The 23267-nt window shown below is 37.7% G+C and overlaps 1 protein-coding gene across 5 annotated transcripts in view; it reads left to right on the forward strand.

Moving 5' to 3' along the window:
- Window positions 1-20350, forward strand: part of FUT8 (fucosyltransferase 8) — a 287005-nt gene extending 266655 nt beyond the window's left edge. For all 5 annotated transcript variants that reach the window (XM_048854022.2, XM_048854025.2, XM_048854024.2 and 2 more), the window contains 4 exons: window positions 5628-5874; window positions 7802-7978; window positions 13327-13477; window positions 19278-20350. In XM_048854022.2, coding sequence (XP_048709979.2) covers window positions 5628-5874; window positions 7802-7978; window positions 13327-13477; window positions 19278-19595 — 893 coding nt within the window. In that variant the 3' untranslated portion in view covers window positions 19596-20350. The remainder of the gene's footprint in view (window positions 1-5627; window positions 5875-7801; window positions 7979-13326; window positions 13478-19277) is intronic.
- Window positions 20351-23267: the final 2917 nt, after the last annotated feature.

Here is a 23267-nt window from a genome sequence, read left to right on the forward strand (position 1 = left end):
CATAATTGCAGAACAATTAAACATTAGGAAATTAATCCTACATCTGCCTACACAGTGTATGCAGGTGGGGTAGATGGATGTTGAGACTTTTTCCATACCAGTTTGGGGGAGGGTCACAGATAACTAACCATATGGTGCATATGGCCCTAAATCCTGCCACCAGTTTCACACAGAACAAAAATATTTATCCGTCCCCTTTGCACACCAACTTTGTACCATCGTGGAAAGGAAAGGAAAAAAAGGTTTGGTGTAGAACTACGGAGTTGTGGTCATGGGTGGGTTTTCTTGTTCCCAGCCCACAGGTCACAATTTTAATGCATTGTGACCATTTTTTTAAATATAAACACTACTGTACCCTTGCAGGCAATTCTATAAATCACACTTGAAGCATCTGGTGATGAGTGGGATGGGCAATAGAACTGTCACCTTCTCTGATGCCTATCTGTTCCTCACACAGAGGAGTATCTTGTCCTTCATTACACCATTTTGTTTTGCTGAGTCTATCTGCCAAATGATTTTTTAAAAAATTGAATAAAAACCAACAGCTAGTCTTTCTTTCATCACCCACAATGATGGAAGAGACAAATTTAAAGTAGAATGTTATCAACGGGATACCACTACTGCACGTTCCTCCATTTTATTTTTCTTCAAGTTGTTCTGATGATTTCGCAGGGGAATGTTTCAGGCAAAGAGCTATGATTCTGAATTAGTTGGCTTATGTATCTTGCTTAACCTTAGAAAAACCTAAAATGACATAACACATTTTGAAAACGGACTCCTGAAATAATAATGACCTCATGTATTTAATTTTAGTTTTGCAGTTGGTTATGTGCATTGTCTCTTGCAAAAAAGCACTGCTCAAGTGAGAATTTACAATTGGGGTTTCTTACATACATTACTCACTCTATATCAGGAAAATAATTTATATTATGATATGTTACATTTTAGACTAACACATGTGAAGTGATAACTGAATTTGTCCAATGTTCCATACAGCATTCTAAGTTTTAAAAAAAATTATTCAAGGATACCATTTGCACAGGATTCCCTATCTTGGAACTTGTGCTTCCAGGAACTAGGAATTCATGTGCATTCTAGCTTAACAAGAATGTGGAGGGTGCTGCAAGTACATCTGACGTTCCTTGTGAAGGTGATGTAATTCATTTTACTGAGCCTATCATCTTGCCAACAATTTCCCCTTTGGTCGTTATAAGTAGATTAAACCTTGAGAAAGTCTATCCAGCTTCTTGTTTCACTTTCCACCAACTCAATAGGTGTTTCTGTAACTAAAATTAACATGTCTAATGTTATGTCTACACTTGTACACTTCCCTGGGTACTTGTCTGTGTACTGCTAGCTCATGTATCCCATACCTGTGACAAGTGTCCACATTGCTGAGCTGGGCATCAGTACAGGCTGTACACAGGCTCATATCCGTGTCCATACAGCCTTTTTTCAGTATGTGACATTTAGCACTACCATTTCAGAGTCCTGTGTGTCATAGGAGATGCTCTGGCAATCACCTCGCTGCGTGTTGCTGGTACTATACACCACATTCACGTATTTTGCAACTGCAGCTCCCACTCAACTCTCCATTCTGCCAAACAACACTGGAGACATGCAACAAGTATATGATGATGTGGGTCTGCTACCGCTCGCTGGACAAATGTTCATGCAGTACATTACTAGATACAGGATGGAATTGGTCCAGAAAACTTTGAGATGGTGAAGGTGGTTGATCCAGAGATGGAATGAAAATCCACTGTGGTCCCAAGGAACAGATGGGTCAAGTGCTGAGAGTGCATTGGTATGCCCATGAGTGGACCACCACTTCTGGTCCCAGAGAACCAGTATAATGGGACCACATGATCTTGGAAACCTGGGATTATGACTAATGGGTATAGAACTTCAGATTGAGGAAACAGACCTTCATCAAGATGTGTGAGGAGCTTGCATTAACCCTCCAGCAGCAGACCACTCCCATTTCAGAAATCCAGACCCGTGTTATGAATTTGTTTCTTTTTGTTTGTCTGAAGAGTACTCCTTGGGCCTACCCAGAAGCCCACCTTCTAAATATTAAAAAATAAAACCCAAATGAGAAATTAAAAAGCTCTCTGGAGTGGGACTGATTTGCTCCAGGCCCCCACCACCAGAGAGGAAAATGCTGAGCCCCCTGAGGCAAGGGAGATGCCTAGCCACAATATATACATTGAACATAAAGCTAAAATGGTTTGTAACAGGAAGAAATTGGGAGGGGAGAGGTCAAATTCCTTGGGAAGTGAGTAGACGAATGATTGTGGACACATGTTGTAGCCCTTCCTCTTCCTCTCTTATCTCTGAAGTGCTGCTTCTGCACTACCACCAGAATGGGTTCCCTGACGGCATCTTTGTCTGAAGAGTCATTTCTGACCTCTCAGAGAAGACTGATTGGAAATGTTATAGAGAGAGCTCAGTACTAGTGGTGATGGAATGTGAGTGGGGTATTGCACTCAACTGTCGGTACACCAGAAAGCCATAGTCTGAAAACTATAGTGTGTTTCCAGGTGCAATTCACTGCTCTGCAGAATGCCTGTATAAGGCTGCACTCTTTTTAAAATGCAGTTCAGCACTGTTTTGAGGACAACACTCTTTTGTTAGTCTCCTAACCTCAATAGAGATTAAAGCATGAGGTTTCACAGCCTTTTTAAAACTTAAAAAAAAATATTACTTTTATAATGACAGTGAGTTTCGCGGTCTAATTTTGTGTTATGAGAAAAAGTATGCCCTTTGATCAGTTTTCCATTTGCCACCTTTCAGTTTTATTTAATGGCACATTGTTCTTGTATTTTGAGATCCACTTGTTTAATGTTATTCAAAATTCAATATTTTGTATATTTTATAATAGTGAACTGTTATTGATCTTTTCTCTAAAGTAAACTTATCAGTCTTTTCAGTCTCTTCATATAAGAGCTCATTTCTGAATCCCATTTACTTCTGCGAAATCCTCTTAGAGATGGGGTGACCAGTACTGAATACAGTGTTCCAGATGAGGGTGAAACACTGATTTATAGTGGCATCGAATGGCATAAGGTACACGAGTATAAGCCCAGTTATAGTGTTATAACTGCATCTATACTAGGACAATTTTGCTAGTTTAGCTAAACCAGTATAACTGTACTGGCAGAACCGTCCTACTGTAGCAGGCTATAAGTGTGTTATCATTCTGTTTTCAATTATCAGTTCAATAACTTTATCAGATACAAGTTAAAACGTAGTTCTATACAGTATAAGACTCATATCCAAAGAAGATACAGGCTCATCTCTAAAAGTCATGAGTAATAATTATTTGCAGCTACATAATTTGTAGGCTTCTTTCCAGAAAACATTAATTGAAAGTAACCTCACCTTAACCAACCAGCTCCTGATTAAAGTTCTGCATCTCATAGAGGTTATTGCTGTTATTCCTGAACCTTGACTGCCAACTTTGATGTACTCTACAGTACCAGTGAAAAAAATCTTGCAGCTTGCCTTTTAATCATGCAGTAAATGTCATGTTCATGGGCTTTGTTTTACACGTGTACTGAAATGAATTTTACATACACGCAGAACAGTTGCAACCAAGGGAATTTTCTAATTGCCCCTTTTACTGAATAAGACACAGGTTCATTATTCTTACTTACAGCAAATAGATTTTGTCAGCCCATTAGCCGTCTTAATAGTTGACAACTATTCTCTGATCATTTTAACTTCCAAACCTTCATAGAATACTTTATTCTTAGTACTGAAAAAGTATTTTTACCATGTTTGTTTCTGATGGCTTAAGCTGAAAATATGCTTATCCTCTGAGCCACTCATAAAGCATTCTTTCTGTAGTGGTCCAGTGATCAGCTTTCACTGTGTTGCACTGGAATCCATTGCAGACAGTGACGTCTTTTGTGAGTTGATCAGCCCACTAGAAATGCATATCTAAATCTTTCAATGTTTAAAAATTAAAATGTATAGTACTGTATTCTGATGCTTCTAATTTTCTGATCATCGTTGCTTTTGTTCAGCTCTGGGAACATCAGAAAAGTGGACACTTTCATTCTTTTTTGAAAGTTTAGTCTAAGAGAATATTTAATAGAATTAGTTTTGTCCTAATAGTGGTGCCCCAGATCTAAAATAGCTCTGGATTTGCCCTGGCATTTAGCTGTCAGTGATGCAACCCAATGTGTGTACAAATCAATTCTGTTATAATTAATACTTAAAAGAAGGCAAATTCATGCATGTATATACAATGTGCATTTGATTGTCTCCCTCTCTCCTACCCCTTGGTATGCTACTCATCATAAATTGTAAGCTCTTCAGAGTAAGGGCTGTGTCTTCCTCTGTACAGCAACTAGCTCAACAGAGCTACAATCATGACTGGGGCTTCTAGGTTCGACTGTAATATAAACATTAAATAATAGTATATGGAAATTTTTGAAAAGTGACCTACATTGAGAACTGTCCCCATATTGAAACACTGCAGGAATTCGTGTTTGCATTTTTCTGTCATCCAGTTCTTGCTGTGTGAAATAATGTTTTTGATTTATTTTTAAACACTCAACTTCATTCTGATCATTCGGAATTGCAAGGAATGTCCAAGTAGACCGAGAAGCACAATAGTGATATTTTAAGAGGGTTTGTTGGTCTATTGCAGTGGTTCTCAAACTTTTTTTTTCCCACGGACCACTTGAAAATTGCTGAGGGTCTCAGCAGACCACTTAATGATCTTTCCAAATGTTGTTTGTATCGTTAGCTAACTATTGTAAAGTGATTTGGATAAAGCACTATATAAAAAAAAACCTTAATGATTAACATTTTTTGTTCTACAAATAAAAGCGCACAACTCATATTTTAATATCAGTAGTCTTACCTTTCCAATGCGATGGATGTGCCTCTCCCCCGCCGCTGCAGCCCCTGAGCTGGGGCTGGGAAAGAGGGGGGGTCTCTCCCTCTCTCTCCCACCGCAGCAGCCCCTGAGCTGAGGCTGGGAAGGAGGGCCATCTCTCCCCGGCAGCCACAGTCCTGGAGCTGGGGAAAGTCACCTCTTTCTCTGGCCACCACGGCCCTGCACATCCCAAATTCCCCCCACCCCCTCTTCTCACCCCACTTCCCCCTCCCACCTACACCCTACTCCCCCAAGGCCACCACCTCACCTTACAAGTGTGTCTTCTCCAGGGTCCAGGCACCTAATTAGTGGAGCCACACCTGCACGGCTCCACTAATTAGGGTGGCCCTTTATTCTCTTGTGTGTGGCTGCCCAGTCATGCACCTCAGAGGGAACTATCCGCAGACCACCTGAATGGAGCTCGCTGACCACTGGTGGTCCACGGACCACAGTTTGAGAACCTCTGGTCTATTGTATATATAATCAGCCTAGTAACAATGAAAAGACATTCTGGTGGCATAGGTTGTTAGAAGCATAAAAAATGGCATAGTATTAATCCATTATTATAAATAAAATTTCAACAAAAATAGAAAGGGGGTTCATTAGCCTCATTGTTAACAAGTTGAAAATGCTGTTCTGGTAATCCATCTGGAATGTTACATATTCTCGTATATCTCATATATAGATTGTTATTGAACTGAAACTCTTGGTTCATCCTATTTGTATTCTGGTACAGGTGAGGCAAATGATAAGAATGTTCAGGTGGTGGAACTTCCCATCGTTGACAGCCTACACCCACGACCACCTTATTTGCCATTGGCTGTCCCAGAAGACCTGGCTGATAGACTAATTCGTGTCCATGGGGATCCTGCGGTGTGGTGGGTCTCGCAGTTTGTCAAATATTTGATTCGCCCACAACCATGGCTAGAAAAGGAAATCGAAGAAGCAACAAGGAAACTTGGTTTCAAACATCCAGTTATTGGGTAGGAATTTTATTTTGGTGTTTGCCAAGAAATTGTACATCATAAATGTTTATTGCACATCATAAATGTTAGCTATGAATGAATTTCCAAAATATGATAGATACAAAACCAGACTCCACATATTTAGAAATCTTATATCAATCATTTTACACTGTATTACAGTTGCTTACTTCTATGTTGTTAGGTGCACAGCTGAGCATCAGTTCTCTCCTAACTGCTTCAATGCCTCTGGTGATCACATCTCATACAAATAGAATTTAAAGATAATATCTCCAATTCTCTGGTCTGGTTTATTAATATACAAATTATATGCCAATAATTTACAATAAATCTATATTCCTATAATCTTCCCATCTATGTCTCTACTTAGGTGTCCAAAGCCCTTCTGCTAGGGCCTGCAAATACTTTTTTCCTCTCTTTTATCAGGGTTCACAACATTGCTTCTACCCCTTGACTACAGATGTCCTTTACAACCTTCTCAATAGGTTCTGAGTAGTCTTCTTTGCTCCTCTTGGCTCTAGGGGTCCTCACCAGTTGAAGGCAAACCCTGGCCTGCTCAGTGGCTTCTGGCCCAACGTCCACTCAAGCTCCTTCCCTGGGCCCTTGCCAAGAGTGACCTAAAAACCACACCTGTTTTCCTTCAGGTCTTCCAGTAGAGGGGCTCCATGTCTTTCTCCCATTGATACTATAGCTTGACTTTTATAACCTGCATCATCTCCGAGGAGGCTTTGGTTTCAGCAGACTTCCTGGAGACTAGAAGTATCAGAATGTTTGCTCTCAAAGGGTTATGGCCCTGTAACAGGTGTGATAGGCTGCACCCTACCTTAAAGGACAAGCATGCTCTGTTACACCTATGCTAATAGCTGAAATTTCTCCTTGCCCCTGCATTGCTCCCTCTAGATTTTCCCATCAGACTGGACATGCAGACTGCATAGCCAGCTGCCAGGAAACCTGTAAAAACATGATATTTTAAAATATTGAGCAAGGAAAGAAAATATTGTCTGTTGTGGAGTAAACTAACTAGTCCATATGAGGGCAATGAATGTACCTTTTCACGCCACGCCTGTTGGTTTTAATCTCCTTGAATTCCTGAATAGTATCTGAAGCCATTTATTTGTCATGGGATAGATCACTTGTTTGGAATATAATGTCCATAGATTTTTAATGGAAGTATCTGACAAATCCTAAAAGGTGTTACAATTGATGCAGTTCTGATGAGGACAAATAAGGTTCCATTTAAAACCCAAAAGAGAAATGCTATACAGAAGCACTATACAGAAAATTGGAATTACTTGGCAGTGTTTTGACTTAGTAAAAGGTAGGAGGGGACAAGCATATCTTAAAAATGCACTTCCTTTTGAGACCAGAGAAAATGTAATACTGTTAGTCCTGACAGCTCATATATAGTTTTCCTGAAGAAATTTAAATTGTACACTGTGGCAACTAAATAAAACCTGGGAGGTGTATATATGCAGAAAAGATCAAAGGAAGGTCAGCCTCAGCCTACTCAGCAGCAGAGACTTGGAGAGGTTTGCAGAACTGTAGCTCTAAGATTCCACAGTGACAGATATGGAGCATATTAGCATTTCGCCTCCAAAAATAATAATTATATTCTGTTTTCAAGGGCAGGATGGTAGTTACTTCCCATGGTGTTACATAACAAATCTAGTATGTCCTGTGGTTCCTGGCATATTTCAGACTTTGCAATTAGTATTTCACATTTGGTGAATATTTGTCTGTAGACGCTATTGATTTTTAATCCTTTTTCATTTTATTTAGTGGTTCATTTTAAGGCTCATCTGAGTACCATAATGGGGCAAAAATGTTTATTCTAAGATAAAATCTAAATTTCAATTGCCAAACTGTCTATTATAAAAAATATAAAAGATTTACATGTTGAATCCCAAGCGTCTGCCTTTCTTTTCAGTGTTCACGTCCGAAGGACAGACAAAGTGGGAACAGAGGCAGCATTTCATCCCATTGAAGAGTACATGGTACATGTTGAAGAACGGTTCCAGCTTCTTGCCCGCAGAATGCATATAGACAAAAAACGGGTTTATTTGGCTACCGATGACCCTTCGCTACTACAAGAGGCAAAATCTAAGTAAGATTAATTATATTTGCATTATATAGATGTGCAATGGAAGTGTTCGTGTCAGTTAGGAAGAGTTCTACAATTCCTGACCTTTGTGGGTACAATTCTTAATGTAGGTATTTCAACATAGTATCTGTGGTTTAATTTATACAGTTGAGATTACAATTCAACTTTCACTATAGCCTTTCTTGTAATTTGTTGGTCATTTTCTCAGAAATTTTTTGGTTGTGGCTGAATCTTTCCATGTTTGGCCTCAGCTCATCGGTAAGACTTTGTAAATTGAGCATAATCTCTTCGGCCATTTAAAAATAATTTATATTTTTAGTATTGTAAAGCAGAAAAAGAGGAAAATATTTAAAAATAAATACAATCTTGAGCACATTATGCTTTTTTTAAACTTTCAACTTCCGTTGCATTGCACAAACTGTCTCTTTCCTTTTCAATTTTAATTTCCCTAACACATCTGGAGATTTTCCAGAGCACTTCACTGTTGTTTCCTTACTCCCACTACATTAAATTAAAACATTTTTTTTGACATGTAATGGCTGTAGTTTGTCTTGCAAAAACATCAGCATTAGTAACTTCTAAATCCATTAAACCACTGTGTTCCAACACACTGAAGCTTGAATTAGTCCCTCAATTGTGCTGTAGTTTCAGTCTCATCCAAGGTCAATGGTCTCTGAAGGAAGATAACATTTTAAAAAGTATCTCCTCCCCAAAAAGCAAATAAAACCCTCTGTTTCTGAATGCAGTGTGAGGATATTTATAATGAAGCTTAAATGAACTACCAGAAACTGATAACTATGAGTGGTGAAGAAATAATGCATACAGATAATCCAATATGAAGAAAGCTTTGAGATGCCAGTTTTAATTATTTTGCTTGATTATCATAATCTGGTCCTTTGGCTTTACAGTGAAGAGGAGTGGTTGATAATTTCTTCAGAAAGACAGAGACCCTAAGGAATCCTGTATTATATTCTGATGCTTTTAACTAGCCAGGTTGAATTGAAGAGCTGACAGAATACTATAAGGTGATTCGAAATCAAATTCATGAAATGGAGGTTGCCCAGATTCGGAAACATCTAGAAACCTGGGATTCCTGAACAAATGGAGACAGGAAAAAATGAGAGGTTCTCTTCTGAATAGACTTATGTAATTACAAGGGGCTAGAAGATTCCACTGTGTGCAGTGAAGCTCAAGTTAACAAGAAATTGAAATAGATTTAAAGTATGAAATGCGATCTTTTTGTTTTAAGTCATAATTCTCTGTGGTACACAGAGTTTACTGTGGTGGGGTTGAACACTGTAGGATTTCTGGGAACATTTACAGAAATTCACAAGTGTTCCTTTGAAAATCAACAAGTTATTTGGAATCTCTTCCACTTGAACCCACCTTCTTAAAAAGTGTCGATCCTGCTGTGAAAGAGTAAATGGCTTCTGAATCTCTGAAGTAGGTGGCAGGTTACCTTATGCTGACAAAAGTGAGCTGGCTCTGTAGAGAGAGAGAGAATCTAGAATATGGCCTAAGCAGTACTAAAGTAAGAACCCTGGGGAGAAGACTTGAGCTGAACTTTTAAGTTATTGTTAGTTTTGTTTGTAACTAAAGCAAAATCCCAGGAAACGAGGTGAGGTTTTGACTCTATATGGTATGTAGACTTTGTTCTAGAATAGGTTGAGGAAAGTCACCTGCTCTTAGTGCTCCTGGTGACAAGAACTTGTAATGGGGTGTGTCAGTATCATCATGTTATCCCCATAATATCATAGTAACAGATCACACAGAATGTATGTTCAACTGCAGGATATTCAACTTTACACATTCCTTTTGCAAGATGCCCTTGTTATGCTGTATAAGAAGGGATTGATAATGACAGTTATCTGGATTCTGAAAGTGATTTTGTGAGATTTGGCTTTTTATAAGTTCCACAAAAGTCTGGTGATGTACTATAAGATCAAAAAAGTTCCGATTACAGAGAAATTGTATTCTTTTTTTTTCTGACAAAATTCAAAAGTGTTGCTCTTGCTGTTTTTACACTTTTTCTGTATAAAAGCATGCTGACAAGCTAAACTCGCATTAGCAAAACAAATAAAATATATTTTAAACAATAATAGTATTATCTAGGGCTGTCAAGCAATTAAAAAATTTAATCGCGATTAATTGCGGGATTAATCGCACTGTTAAACAATAATAGAATGCCATTTATTTAAATATTTTTGATGTTTTCTACATTTTCAAATATATTGATTTCAATTACAACACAAACTACAAAGTGTACAGTGCTCACTTTATATTTATTTTTGATTACAAGTATTTGCACTGTAAAAAACAAAAGAAATAGTATTTTTCAATTCACCCGATACAAGTACTGTTGTGCAATCTCTTTATCATGAAAGTTGAACTTACAAATATAGAATTATGCACAAACAACCCTGCATTCAAAAATAAAACAATGTACAATTTTAGAGCCTGCAAGTCCACTCAGTCCTCCTCCTTGTTCAGCCTATCGCTCAGACAAACAAGTTTGTTTACATTTGCAGGAGATAATGCTGTCCACTTCTTGTTTACAGTGTCACCTGAAAGTGAAAACAGGCGTTTGCATGGCACTGTTGTAGCCGGCGTTGCAAGATATTTACATGCCAGATGCACTGAGGATTTATATGTCCCTTCATGCTTCAACCACCATTCCAGGGGACATGCGTCCATACCGACGACAGGTTCTGCTCAATAACAATCCAAAGCAGTGCGTACCGACGCATGTTCATTTTCATTATCTGAGTCAGATGCCACCAGCAGAAAGTTGATTTCTTTTTCGGTGGTTCGGGTTCTGTAGTTTCCGCATCAGAGTGTTGCTTTTTTAAAGACTTCTGAAAGCTTGCTCCACACCTCGTCCCTCTGAGATTTTGGAAGGCACTTCAGATTCTTAAGCCTTGGGTCGAGAGCTGTAGCTATCTTTAGAAATCTCACATTGGTACCTTCTTTGCATTTTGTCAGATCTGCAGTGAAAGTGTTCTTAAAACGAACATGTGCTGGGTCATCATCTGAGACTGCTATAACATGAAATATATGGCAGAATGCGAGTAAAACAACAGGGGACATACAATTCTCCTCCAAGGAGTTCAGTCACAGTTTTAATCAACACATTTTTTTTAATGAGCATCATCAGCAGGGAAGCATGTCCTCTGGAATAGTGGCTGAAGCATGAAGAGGCATACAAATGTTTAGCATATCTGGCAAGTAAATACCTTACAATGCCGGCTACAAAAGTGCCATGCAAATGCCTGTTCTCACTTTCTGGTGGCATTGTAAATAAGAAGAAGGAAGCATTACTTCCTGTAAATATAAACAAACTTGTTTGTCTTAGCGATTGGCTGAACAAGAAGTAGGAACGAGTAGGTTCTGAAGTTTTACATTGGTTCTTTTTTTTTTTTTGCTACATAACTGCACTCAAAACCAAATCTCTATTTGTAAGTTGCAGTTTCACAGTAAAGCGATTGTACTACAGTACTAGTATGAGGTGAATTGAAAAATACTATTTCTTTTGTTTATCATTTTTACTCTGCAAATATTTATAATAAACAATATACACTTTGATTTCAATTACAATAAACAATACAATATATATGAAAAGTAGAAAAACATCCAAAATATTTAATAAATTTCAATTGGTATTCTATTAACAGTATGATTAATCATGATTAATTTTTTAAATCACGATTAATTTTTTTAGTTAATCGTGTGAGTTAACTGCAATTAATCGACACCCTAGTATTATCATCTACTGTATTTAGTGCAACATTAGCAGAAGCTGTTGGACACAATGAGGAAGACAAGAAGAAAAATATTGCTAGTTACAGCCCCTCTCTCTCTCTCTCTCTCTGACAGAGATATGACCCCTATTTCCTGTCATACGTGGCCTTGTCTATTTCTCTTCAGGAGCAGCAGCAACATCTTCTCAAAATTGAGAGTTTCTTCCTTTTCTCATCTAACCTCTGTTTCCACATTCTATGTATAACCAAGTCTATCTTTAAAACTGAGTCATTAACTCTGGAGTGTTTTCCATGAATATATTCATTTTTATGTTGAAACAAATGTTTCCTTCAAGACACAAAATTCTAATTAAATCTCCCCCAAAGCCAGATGCTTCAAACAACATATTTAAGAGCAAATAAAACTCTTGTTTTTGTGCAATATCAGCTGTTGACGTTAGACAAAGGATTTTCCCTGTCTCAGTGGCCACAGCTAGTTAATTTTGAAGAGAAAAGCCTCCTTGTGTATGACCCGTTTCACCTTTGAAGAAAATTGCTCTAGTAGTTCTTACGTTGTGAGGGTTTAAATTCGGCATATTCCCACCAAATAGGGCTTAATATTTAAGTGTCCTCTGATATATAAAACAAAGTGTGTTTGAAGATTCTAACTTCAGTCATTGTCCAAGCACTTGGAGCTAATCTCTCTTACTCTGAGCTATGCTTAGCACAGGAGAAGGGAAGGTACTAAGAAAGCCAGTTATAGCACCTTGATTCTGGACCAGCAGCTGCTCTGGCCCCAGTGTTAGGGGCTGCTCTAAATTATGAACTCTTGATACTGTAGGTACCATTAATTCATATAACTAGACTGTTAACTATATGATTGAATGACTCACTATTTACTCCATTAGTATCATACTTAACACATTGCCCTGTAATTACTATAAAGTTATACATTTTGATAAATGCACCTAGTTAAAAAAATCCAATAATTGGCAAGTTAAATCCAATAATTGGCAGGGGTATGCTTCATAATTACACTGTAACTATAGTTGAACAGTGCTGTAATTTAAATCACTTTGTTATAAAGTGAAATTGATTTTTTTCGGTTTCTGCTCATTTGTCAGACCCTATCACCAGTAATTGATTTCCATATGGAATGCTCAGATTAAAAGCCTCCAAGAAAGAATGGTAGTAAATATGGCTAAAAGTATACTAAAATCAAAACACAGTGCCATACTATCTATCTTAGGGTTTCATCCTGGTGCCCATTCGTATAGTATCTGAGTGCATTCCACATAAAATCAGTAGACATGACAAAGTCCCTAGTCGACCACATGGAGTCTCTGGCCCTTCTCCCTTTACAGGGTCAAAACTCTGCTTGGTGAAGGGTTTTTTGGTGGTGGTGGGGAGCAGGGGGGAAGGAGGCCTTGCGAGGTGGTAAAGGGGAGGACAGAGGGCTAAAATCCTAGAGTGGTCAAAAAGGCAATGGTAAATTCTCTGTAAAAGAGAATTGTGACTTAAAACTGCTTGCTCTTACAATTAGGTTGGTGCTTCCGGTTTGTAAAATTTTAATTTTAAGGCTTTAATATTAATTGTAGATTATATTTTTTCCAGATATCCAAATTATGAATTTATCAGTGATAACTCCATATCTTGGTCAGCTGGACTTCATAATCGATACACTGAAAACTCACTGCGGGGTGTTATTCTGGATATCCACTTTCTGTCTCAGGCAGACTTTCTGGTCTGTACGTTTTCGTCACAGGTAAACTGCAATGTAACAGCTAAATATACATTACATCAGTCAATTCTTTTAAAAGTCTGAGTTTTTTTTACTTAATGTTAGCTAGTGCATCTATAGTACCATGTTCTCAGTGTTTTGTAGTGAAAATTTCATGAAAGAATTAAAAGATTCCATATAATATTATCTGTATATTGAACTATTTGCTAGCACTGGTTGATTACACCTCCTCCACTGAAGTCAGCCATTGTAGTTGTTTAATGCACTTGGCTTAGGGTATTTAAAAGAAGCAGAAGGTAATTAGGCTTGTATAATACTCTATGATTTTGCATAATCAGTAGATAACCCAAATTTATCCTTTTCTGCACTTCAGTGCGCTGATATTGAGAGGTTTAAACACCTCAGCCTTTGGCCTCAGTTGATTACTTCAGAGGATTCAGAGGAGGGGAAAGGAAGAAATGAAATTCCTCTTCAGGGTCAATTACATTTCCACGAGGCCAGAAGCAGTACAGTAAATTTACATTGTATCCATTGTAATCCACTCAGATTTGTTGTGCAAATAATTACATGCTATAGGCTTGTTTTCTTGAGTAGCTTTACGAAGCACTTCAGTCCAGTGGGAATATGAATGATACAATAGTTGTGTTTTTTTCTGTTCTATTACATGTAAATATAATTTCATGGATCATGATAAATTCTTAAGGATTTTAAAACACAAATAGTATAGTAAAAGCAGTGTTTTCTCACTGGTATGATGCTCCATCTGATCCAAAAGACATCAGTTCAGGCAGATGGATATCTGTGAAAAAGCTAAAAGGTGTAATTAAAATCAGACAAAGGTCCTACTGCTGTCACTTATGCTCTTAAATGGCAGTACTGATCAGAGAGAATTTGGTTGTGGATATTGGCAGCATAGGCCAACATGATTTTGTTGTTACATTGATACACAGGCATAATACTAATGAGTGCTGAAATCACTTTAGGAGGCGAATATCCTGCACAACTTCAAAATACAGATTACCTTCTGCACCCTAACAATAATTAAACATACAATAACCACATATTAGTATAAATACTAATATAAAAATAAATTAACTCTGACAGAAATAATGAAATGGAGGTAACAATTTATCAGAGCCAGCAGTCAATAACTAAATACAGAAAAGCCTCTCATCCGCAAATTATACCCCATACCTCCCCCAAATTATCAGACAATTTATCAATTTATCAGAGCCAGCAGACAATAACTAAATACCGAAAACAATTTATCAGAGCCAGCAGACAATAACTAAATACAGAAAAGCCTCTCATCCCCAAATTATACCTCATTCCTTCCCCCCAAATTATGCCCTCATACCTCCCCCAAAATCCAGTCAAACAAATGTTTTTTTTCAGCCTATTCTGAAAGTCATCAAATTCAGGCTATTTCAGACCAAGGCAGGAGGAACTGACTACAGCTGTGGCAGTATGTCTTGGAGGGAGAGGCAATCCTCAGTTAGACGGGTCCTAGGTCCTTCTGAGCATTATAGGTCATGACAAACATCTTAAATGCTACGCAGAGGTCCACAGGTAAACAGTGCAAATCTCAGTGCCATGTGCTCCCTGCTAAATGCTCCACTCAGTAAGCATTCTGTAATATGTAAATATTATGCTGGTACAGAATATTTCTATGAAACAATAGCCATAAAATGGGTTGTTTTCCAAAATGAATGAACAGATATAATTTAACAGATAGAGATGGATAGATGAGTTGCACATAATATAAAAAGCTATGGGGTGGAATTCAAAGCTTCCCATTACATATATTCACTTCAGCTGTTGTGTATTTAACATTTCCTTAGGGGTGGAAAGGTTTGCTTCTGCTACTAAGGTGGCATAACTGACAAAATGGTATGGCCATTTATTTCAATATTTGTTTAAATGGCAGTTTCATACTGCAGCAAATGTGTCAACTTTCACTGTCAAGCATGAGGTTTTGCAAGAAGACATTATCAGTCTTTTTCAGTAAATTGATTCTTCCAGTCTACACTGTAGGGCCACTGATTTTACAATTGCTAGCATGCTGGAAATATCAAAAACATTTAATTCATTTATAAAGGGAGCAGACTTTCATATAAAATGGTTGAGCATCTGCTCTAGATGCTGATGCTTGAGAGTAATGGTTGGTAAATGTGTGAACTGAGGACCACATTGCTGTTCTACAAATTTAAATGACTGCAACTCTGCTGCAGGAGGCTGCTAAAATAGCTTGGGCTCTGGTAGAATGAGCAATCACCCTACTTGGTAGCTGTAATTTTATCGATGATGTAAGAAATCTTGATACATGATCCATTTGGATAATATCTTAGAGGAGATTGGTCTACATTTTGATGCATTCCCATATGCTATGAACAGTCTAGGAGATTTTCTGAATGATCTTTTTCTGCTAAGATAGTACAACAGGGCTCTTCTGACATCTAGGGTATGTAACTTTGCCTCATCTGGGGATGAGCAAGGCCTGGAAATAAATATAGGTATGTGTGTATTTGATTAATATGAAAGAGCAAGACAATTTTAGGGATAAATCTAGGGTGAGGTTGTATAGTTATACCTATTGTATATGATGGGTTAGACATGAGCACCTAGATCTCACTCACTTTATGGGCAGAAATGATTGCCACCAGAAATGCCACTTTGCTTGATAAATGATGGAGGGAGCAAGATGTCAGAGGCTCAAATGAGAGCTCAATAAATGAAGGAGAGACTAAGTTTAAGACCCAAGAAAATTGTATTTGTATTACTGGTGGATACATGTGCAATAAGCCCATAAGGCTGGAATCTGTTTCCAGAATCTGGAGTCATTAAGTCCAGCAGAAATGGGAGAGCTATGAACTGATGATCGGAGAGATACCAAAACTGACAAGGCCATGCTGGGGCCACAAGGATCATTTGAGTCCTGTCCTGCTTCATGTTACTTAGAACCCTGAGAATTAAAGGAAAAACAGAAAATGCATAGCCTGGGTGATGTGACTAGGAGATTAGAAATTCATCTGCGAGAGCACCCTTACTCTGACCCCCTCAAGAGCAAAACAGAGGGTGTTTTTTGAGATCTGTTTTTGGAAAACCCCATGTTTGGAAGACGTTTCACCACTGACTCCTTTAGAGACCATTTGTGAGTGGATCAGCTTTTCCTGCTTCGTTAATCTGCCAGAGCATTTTATTCCCCTGGGAGATGTATCACTATGAGATCTATGCAATGATTGATGCATCATTCCCAGAGGAGAACGGCTTCTTGACAAAGGAGTCTGATTTTGCTCCTCCCCAGCTGTGGAGTTGTCAAAATCTGCATAGCTTAGTTTCTCAACCATGATAGGAATGATTTTCAAGTGAAGCAAATCACTCTGAGCTTCAACACATTTATATGAGCTGATCGATCTGCAAAGTTCGATAGGTCATGCATCTGGAATTGACCCAGATGTACACTGCAGCAGCTTGTGGATCCATCTGGTGACTAATGTCTGGGTGGGAGATATATCTACAAACGATGTCTGTCTCTAACCACCAACAGAGGGACAAGAGATTCTACTGAGGGATCGTGACTTGCCAGTTCATTCTGTAAGTGACTGGATGATAAACTGGTCTGATCCAAGAATTAAGAGATCTCAGCCTCAATCTGGCAAAAGGCATCACTTGGAGTCTAGGAGAGTTGAAGTTGGCATCTCCTGGAGTCTAGGGTTGGTACGGCAATAGATGAGATTTCTTTAGGTTAATTTTCAGTCCTAAGTCTGAGAACTGGCACAGAATCAATCTCACTGAGTTTGGAGACCTGCTGGACTGATTACCCTTGGATTAACTAATCATCAAGGTATGGATACACATAAATACCTTGCTGATGTAAATGAGCAATTACCTCTGATAGGCATTTCATAAAATCCCAAAGTGCAGCTGAGAAATCTGCAAGATCCAGTGGTCTGATGTTATTTTGGTCAAGGCATTCCTGAAAAAAGAGAGGCAGAAAGTGGAGTGGGGGGAAAGGAAGGTATACAGATCCACATAGATTGGTTCAGTATCCCTGACCAAAGCATCAAATTTGTTGTTTCTGTGAGGGGGATAGTTGAGAAGCCAATGAAGAAATCGCTTTCCACTTTAGGAACCTTTGTCCTTTCCTACACGGATTTGGTTGTACAAGGGCATAGATGATTGAGAGCTCTGTTGAGAGCTATACTGAGGTTCATGCTTTTTTATTTTAAAATTGGAAGTATGAATTCCCAAAGATCTAAGCATGGTCTGAGACTCTCTTAAAAAGTGCAGTGTGTAATCCATTTTTGGATTAAATAGCTCTTGTCTATCAAACAGTAAATCCTGTACCACATTCTGTACTTCTGTAGGGAATCCTGAGGCAGATAACCTGGGGTCTTTCCTCCTGGCAATAGCAGTAGCCATTGATCTAGCCCCTGGGTCTGCAGAGTGTAAAGTAGCTTGAAGACAGGTTCTGATGGTGAGATGATCCTCTGACCAAATTGATTTAAACTCCTCTTAAGTCAGGGGGTACCTTGTTAGAAAATAACTCTTCTTTGTCCCACTGAATATAATTATATTTGGTCACCATGGCTAAGTAGTTTGTGATTCTAACTTTAAGCCAAGCCATAGCATGTACTTTCCACCCAAAGAGATCTACTTTTTTTTATCTTTATGTCAAGGGACAGATGTGTACACTTGTTTGGATTGTTCATTTACTGCAGTGACAACAAGATGAAGGGGGGTGATGGATGTGAATAGAAATATTCAAATCCCTAAGGGGAGGACCTGATACTTTCACTCAACTCTTTCTGAAGTTGCTGAAATAAATGCTGGAGTATCCCACAACAACTTAGTGGGGTTCAAGAATTCCTCTGAGTTAGATTTCAAGTCAGGTCCTCGAATAGGGTCAGCATTGGTGGTGCTGATGGATGACACCTGTCCTGTCCACAGAGAATGTCCATGTCTACGCTCCTGGGACTGTCTGTGGCTTTTGATATCACTGAATACCACTGTTTCATCTCAGTGACATAGTAAGGAATAATGGAAAAGTACTCAAATGCTTCTAATCCTCTCTTGCGATCACTAATGCCTTCACCACATTCCTTCACCTCCAGAGCATTCATCTCTGGCACCCCACAAAGCTTGATTTTCTTTCCAACCTTTTTTAACTTCTGCATTGGGGAGGTTTGTGAGATACGATGTTCTACAAGCTAGTAGCATGCAAATGACACCTAGTTCTGTCTCCTTTACCTCATATAAAAATATGTTGCTGAGATGAAACAGTGATATGCTGACTCTATTCCAGGACCTGACTTGAAACCTAACTGAGAGTGGTCCATGATATTGACAGTGGATAAGTAAAGCCTTTGATTAATGTTTTGTTTGAGTAAAAGCTCTAAATCCTGTGGGGGAGGGTAAAACTGATTTCCAAGATTTTCTATGTAGAGAGATGACACATTTTACTTGTTGCTTTATTTCAAAGTATTGTTACAAGAAAAAAAAGACAAACCTAAACTGTGATTTTTTTATAAATCCTTGATTTTTTTCAGCTTTCACCTCTTTTTTGAAAAGTGCAAAGTTTTCATTTTCTTTTTTTCCCAAATGTGATGTTAAGAATTCTGACAGCAGAGTTACGTGATATTTGTTAGCAAGCGTACAGTATTTTTCAAATATGCCATTTAAAGAACTTGAGAGTTTAAGCTGGAAATTCCAGTGCTTGAACTTCTTTTGTGTGTAATGTAGCTGTGGGGTGTATGTTGTTGACTGTTGTGTTGAGTTAGGGACATACTGCACTCATGGCTTCTTTTCTGTTTTTTTTCCCAAGGTTTGTCGAGTTGCCTATGAAATCATGCAGACTTTGCATCCAGATGCTTCAGCATATTTCCACTCTTTGGATGATATCTACTATTTTGGAGGACAGAATGCGCACAACCAGATTGCCATTTATGCCCATCATCCACGAACTGCTGATGAAATCCCCATGGAACCTGAAGATATAATTGGTGTGGCTGGAAACCACTGGGATGGTTACTCTAAAGGCATCAATAGGAAATTAGGGAGAACAGGCCTATACCCATCTTACAAAGTAAAGGAGAAAATCGAGACAGTCAAGTACCCTACATACCCAGAGGCTGACAAATAGAACAAAAGGAGGGTTGTCACTCACTCTCAATTCTAATCCGTTCAAACCAACCAACATACAGAAGGCTTATATGGGATTTGAATTCGCATTTTAACATGTAGTTAAAATGAAAGCCTTCAGCGTTCAGACTAAATAAGAAGCTTGGAGCAAATGGACAGGTCATTATTTGAACTTTGTGTTGAACTTTTTTTTTTTGTTATATGCACTCTCACACATGTGCGTGCACACATCCTCCCAGGAAAACTGTTATTTTATACTATTTGTCTCTTTCAAGATTTGTCCCTGTCATTAGTCATGTGTGAGCTTTGTGCTCTCCTCTTTGTCATTAATTGACTATAATACTCAGACTTAGAACACTGCCATATTGTGTAATTTGAGTGACATGAACATATTTTGTATGTGCGGAATTTACAACATGGTGCCTATATTTGAAAGATCTGTGACCTTTTCAGAAGAGCCATGCCCAGTTCCACTGATAGGCAAGAGCTGATCTTTAACTGGTCTTGTCACGAGTGGCGAACTTGCTCCAATCAACCGATTCAAAAATCAAACTAGATCTTTTTTCTTTACAAGATTCTTTTAAAAGAAACAATTCCATTGATTAGTTCACCTCATCAATAATAAAGGATACATCCAAACAATAAAATATTCACTGTCTGTTAGGAACTTTTGTAAACAATGCCATGAACAGATTCTTTAGTACTGTATGTTTCTGGACATTGTCTTTGATAACAAAAAATAAATTTAAAAAACGAGTAGCTGGAGTTTTATATATTTTTAAATATTCATTGCTCAGTTGAATAACTGCCAGTGGGTCACTGTTTCTCAGGGACTTCTACAGAGAATGGATTTCAGTGCTTCAGAATTTTTTGTCCATATCTTTTTCTCTAAGTCTCCAACTTTCCATCTTCTTTATTTCTCTTCTGAAATATAAAGTTCTGTTAGGGAATTATAAACATTAATTTATTATTTTGGCATTGAATGCTATCACTTTGGAATGTAAGTAAAATATAACACATTGTTTATAGTATTTGTCAGCAAATCTATCATTTCAAAAGGTTAGGCTCCTCTGTATCTACTCATAGCCAGACTTTCCTTTTGCTGTAGTGTGTTTGAGAGAAATCCTAAAGCTAATGGGCTTGTGACTAAGCTGGCCTGTTCCCATTCAACAGTTCTTTATTTTGGAGCCACAGAATTAACTCTGTTAGGCAGTTTCCTAGCTGATTTTGAGAGTCTCCCCACTAATTTAGCAAAATTTCTGGCCTGGTTTTTCACATGCATAGTCTGAGGCTAGAGGAGAAGTGTTTTTTTTTTAAGTTTGAGGGAGATGAACAAAGCTATTTGGAATTACAAGACTTGGGGGAAAAAAATTGGTTTTTTAAATTTTTCAGAAATAACTCACTTGTCTTTTGATCTCAAAGTGAAAATTAGTGAATAGCTATAGTTTTAACTTTTTTGGAATCCCTATGTTTTCAGTTATTTCTCAATAAATATTGTAATTTCTATACAATATTTTTAGATTTTGTAAAATAAGTATATACTGCTATAGATTTTCTAAGCTCTTTGCTTACAAATGCAGACTTTATAAGCTTCCTACTCATCACTTGGAGATTAGTGCAGAAATAATGTTCACAAATGAACTAAAGTATGAAGATTCCTGAGGAGTGAGGTAAGTCAAATAAAAATATCAGCCAAGGGACAAGGCAGCTGAGACTGGCCCACAGGCAACAGCAAAGCTCCTGATGTAGCAACCAAAGAACCAGAACCAGTGCTGTTGTGGGAGAAATAATAACCAATTTGGCAATTGTATAGCAAACTGTAAGACTGAAAGAAAAAAGTGTGGCAAGATGCATGTGTTTCCCCACTTCTTTTAAAAGCCTGAGGAATAATGAGTGAAATGATTTTGATAAAGATATGTTTAAAATATTATAAAATATAAACTATTATCAATAAAATATTTATTTGTAGATATTAACTAAATATTAACTAAATGGCCTCCTGTTCCCATTGGTCATTTGATCTTCTGGTGCTTACAGTGCAGTCCTTCTGTAGCATTGTCCTGGAGAAAAGACCCCAGCTTTTCCACTCCAATATGCTGCCTGTCGTACGTTTTCCAGAGATCTATTTCCTTCAGGAGAACCAATTAATAAGTTCCCCAGATAAAACAGCCGAAACTCAATTGATTTTAGATTAAACAAAATAAATACTACAGACTTGAGTCACAGTTGCCATAAAGCCCTTTTACACTACCACAGTGGTAAAGAGCCCAGGGGTAAATGAGAATCAGGCCCTGTAGTAGATATTGTAGCTTATGGAATAGAGAGAAAACAGAAAATAAAAAGACGGTATCTATTAAACTCCTGAAAGGAACTTGAATGGAGCATCGCATGAAGGTACTAGTGATTAGTTAAGTTACATAATAATTATAAATTTTACTTGGTCCGATCAAGTCTTAGTTTTGCAGAAGTCCATTTTGTTTCTCTGTATCAGAGCTTCAAGTCTGACATATCCCTATAAAGACAGAATCATTGGCATAAGTCCCCAGTCTAGTTATAGTTCATGTACTCTTTGATATAAACTAGTGTTTTAATTCCTCTCCTTTTAATTTATTTTAATATATAACCATATAATTTCCGCCTTTCCTATTATATATGTAATATGCCTATTATTAGAACTGGGCAAAGTTTTTTGGCCAAAACTTTTTTCACCCAAAAAATGCAGATTCAGATCAACCAAAACATTTTGTGAAATTGTTTCATTAAGGGAAAAAACAATTTTGAAAAAATCAAAACGTTTTGTAGCAATATTTTCAAAATGAAATGTTTCGGTTTTTTTATTTGAAACAACTTGTTGCTTCAAAATTTATTTCAATTTTATTGAAAATTTTCAAAAAAATTTAAAGCTCAATTGAAACAAAATGTTTTGTTCAACATAAAATGAATTTTTTTTATTTTTTTCAGAATGGTCAGCAAAACAAAAAATAGTTATTCACACAGTTCTACTTATTACATCTTCTGTAATAATTTATTTTCCATTGTACTAGTTTTAGTTATTTCTTTCTAAAGGAACTCTTCCCTTGGTTTCTCTCCAGCTAGGCTAACTAACTTTTCGCATATTTTTCCGTTAAGTAGCCTTATGTATTGCCAAAGACTGCAGTCCTGAGGCTTCTCTAAGGTATATAGGGAACTGAACTGCCCCTTCACCCTCAGCTATCCTAGTCCCATTGACAGCTAATACCCAGAACTGTATTGCACGGGATTCCCCAAGGCTTTTCTGCCAACACACTCACTTCCTCCCTAGTGAATTGTTAGGCATTATAGATTTGGTCATATGGGAAGATATTTCTCCTCTCCAGGAGAAAACCCTAGATTGCCAGACAAATTTTGTCTTCCTATTTCAATTTCTCAGAAAAAGAAGCCTAAGCTTTCTTCTTTGAGGAAAGTTACTCCATGGTGGTCAGGAAGTTCCCTCCCATGTTAAAACTTGTTCTAGTTTTCTTTGGACTCCTGGATTCTTTTCTATTTTCTCTCATCATTATCTTCTCAGTTTCCTCCAGCATCCACCTCTTCCCATGATAGTGGTCAGCCTTCCCATTGTCTCAGATCAAAAGTGTTTTTTTAAACTTGAAATAGCTGGACCAGTTTATAAAACCTCAGAAAATGAAAATGGAAT

The sequence above is a fragment of the Caretta caretta genome, chromosome 6 (genome assembly GCF_965140235.1).
Source record: "Caretta caretta isolate rCarCar2 chromosome 6, rCarCar1.hap1, whole genome shotgun sequence".
In the NCBI taxonomy this organism is placed as follows: domain Eukaryota; kingdom Metazoa; phylum Chordata; order Testudines; family Cheloniidae; genus Caretta; species Caretta caretta.